General features: G+C 45.5%; 1 protein-coding gene across 1 annotated transcript; it reads left to right on the top strand.

Moving 5' to 3' along the window:
* Positions 1–298: 298 nt before the first annotated feature.
* Positions 299–1,465, top strand: LOC119348352 (the record flags this gene model as incomplete). The annotated part of the gene is made up of 1 exon (XM_037616523.1): positions 299–1,465. A coding segment is annotated over one exon (1,167 nt), but the record flags the coding sequence as incomplete, so codon positions are not given.
* Positions 1,466–2,552: the final 1,087 nt, after the last annotated feature.

Raw genomic sequence — 2,552 nt, 5'->3', positions numbered from 1 at the left:
TACTTTGTTGTGGTTACTGTGACAAATAAATAGTGCTTCACTGCCTGCTTTTCTGCCGTTGCCAAGTGCAAGAAGCATATATGTGATAACCATGAACTGCAAAGCTAGTTGTGCAAATATACTTCTATTTTAGGACTGATGGATTGCTTTGCTGGTTTCCACGATATCTTTGTATTTTTGATATACTCTGAACTTCTATTGCTTTGTGATGGCCTTTGGTGTCAGAGTAGTTCAGCAAGCATATGCATTACAATTTTCTTACTCTGCTAAACTATGAATCATATATCTTGTTTTGTAGACTTGCATGATGGAGGCTGCACAGTTTGGACCTTGGTCAGATCTTGCGCCGGAACTCTTGGGCCTTGTCCTGAAGCGCCTCCCTTCCTTAGCTGACCGTGTTCTCCTGAGGGCAGTCTGTCACCCATGGCGCTCTAATAGTGTATCAAAGACCCTTCCCTTTCCATTCCCATGGCTCACCCTCCCGGATGGAACCTTCCTCAGCATCCTAGGCAGTGAGGTTCACCACATGTCTCTGCCCAATGGTGCTCGTTGGCATGGCTCCGTTGAAAACAGGCTATTCCTCATGAGCAGTGATGGTGCATGTTCATTGGTGAACCCTTTCTCCAAGACCACATTGGAGCTTCCTAATCTAGTCACTGTTTGGCAGAGCGAGATAGATAACCATGCTGAACTTGGTCATTTCCCAGCTGTTTCCTATAAGTTGGTGGCTCCCTCGTCCCTGGACTCATCACCAAAGTCCCTTGCTGCTGCGCTGATCATTGGCAATGGTTATTCTCTTGATCTTTGTATTATCCAACCACCTGCTGCCACTTACTCATTCAGAGGCACAAGCACTGAGGACCCAACAATATTAGTGGACCTTGCATTCTTCGATGGAAGGTTGTACGTGGTGTCTGAGTTTTTCAAGCTTTTCGTCGTTGATTTCAGTGAGAACCTTGGTAGTAAGCCAAACATGGAATGCCTGATTGACTCTATGGGTGATTATCTGAGAACGCCTCCATACCTGTCTAAAAAGGAGTTCTATGGACTTTGGCAGTATTTAGTGGAATGTGGTGGTAGGCTGCTGATGGTGCAACGATTTACAAAGTCACAGGGTTTTAGGAATTCTCAAACTGTTGGATTTAATGTCCTTGAGGCAGACTTGAGCACCAACCCTGGTCATTGGAGACTGGTAAGTGATTTGAGTGGCCATGTGCTCTTTCTTGGCAAGCAAAGCTCGAAGTTCCTGCCTGCTGGTGAATGCAGTGGATCCCAGGAGGACTGCATCTACTTCATCTGCGACTATCCTTGTCCGGAGGCTTCTGCAGACCCTCTTCGCGACGCTGGCATATATAACGTGAGAAATGGGATAATCATGCCATTACTTTCAGGGAGTCCTGCAGTACCGCAACGCCAAGCCGGACAGTGGGGCCTGACATGGTTTTTTCCTTCTGAAGCTGTATGATTGACCTCAGCAGGGCTTGCTAATCTTTGTGATCAACCAACCTGCCTCTGTTCTGCTCATCTTTATCCTATTAATAATATGTTATCATGTGCACTTTTATGTCCTTAGGTGACCTTTATGGGGAGTCGCAATCGTCGGTCATTAGCTGCACCTGATTCTGGGGAGTCGCAATCGTCGGTCATCATGAGTGGGGTATGTATGTTATGAATGTTGTATGGAAGTAATGTTATACCATAGAAAACTGTTTTCATGGCTATGTTATGATTGTGTAGGTGACAGAAGTTGAGGGGAAAAAGAATGTCCAAGATACTGCTAGTGCAGATGATAAGAGGGATATGTTCATGCAGATAATACAAAAGACTTTTACGTCTCATGAAGCTGCGTATGATTTCTACAACAGCTATGCTAGAGAAAATGGTTTCAACATTAGAAAGAATAGGGTCAGGTATACCAAAACCGAGTCACGTCATATGCGTTATAGGCGATTTGTTTGTTCCAGACAAGGAAAACGTGATAGCAGGTTGCTAACCAAGGAAGGACACAACCGTAGGCTCTGACCCGAGACACGCTGCCACTACAAAGAGCACCTGACCGTGAAGCTTGACCAAAAGCGTGGGGTTTGGTATGTTGATAGTTTTGAGGACAAGCATAGCCATATCTTGGCAGGACCGGACGAGGTACCTTTTCTTTGGTCCCACAGAAAAAAATCAAAGAGTACCAGAGAGCTGAGATACTGTCCACATGGGAGCTGCAGGGATTAGAATTCATGACATGATGGATTCGTTCATCAGCAAACATGTATGGTATGGCGGTGTTGGTTTTACCAGGCGTGAAATATACAACCTTTGCGCCAGGGAGAAGAGGAAGCTGCTTTCAAAAGGTGATGCTGCCATAGTCATAGGCATCATGGCCAGTAGGAAACAGAGGGATCCTAGCTTCTTTTTCGAGTACAAGCTAGACAAGGAAGGACATATGAATAGGATGTTCTGGTGTGACTCCCAGTCTCGTCATGACTATGAGGACTTCGGCGACGTGCTTGTATTTGAAAGCACGTACAAGATGAACCGGTATGGTATGCCATTCATAC

The sequence above is a fragment of the Triticum dicoccoides genome, unplaced genomic scaffold (genome assembly GCF_002162155.2).
Source record: "Triticum dicoccoides isolate Atlit2015 ecotype Zavitan unplaced genomic scaffold, WEW_v2.0 scaffold89456, whole genome shotgun sequence".
Classification (NCBI taxonomy): Eukaryota; Viridiplantae; Streptophyta; class Magnoliopsida; order Poales; family Poaceae; genus Triticum; species Triticum dicoccoides.
The sequence above is the reverse complement of the archived record's forward strand: the minus strand, read 5'-3'. Positions and strand labels throughout refer to the sequence as shown.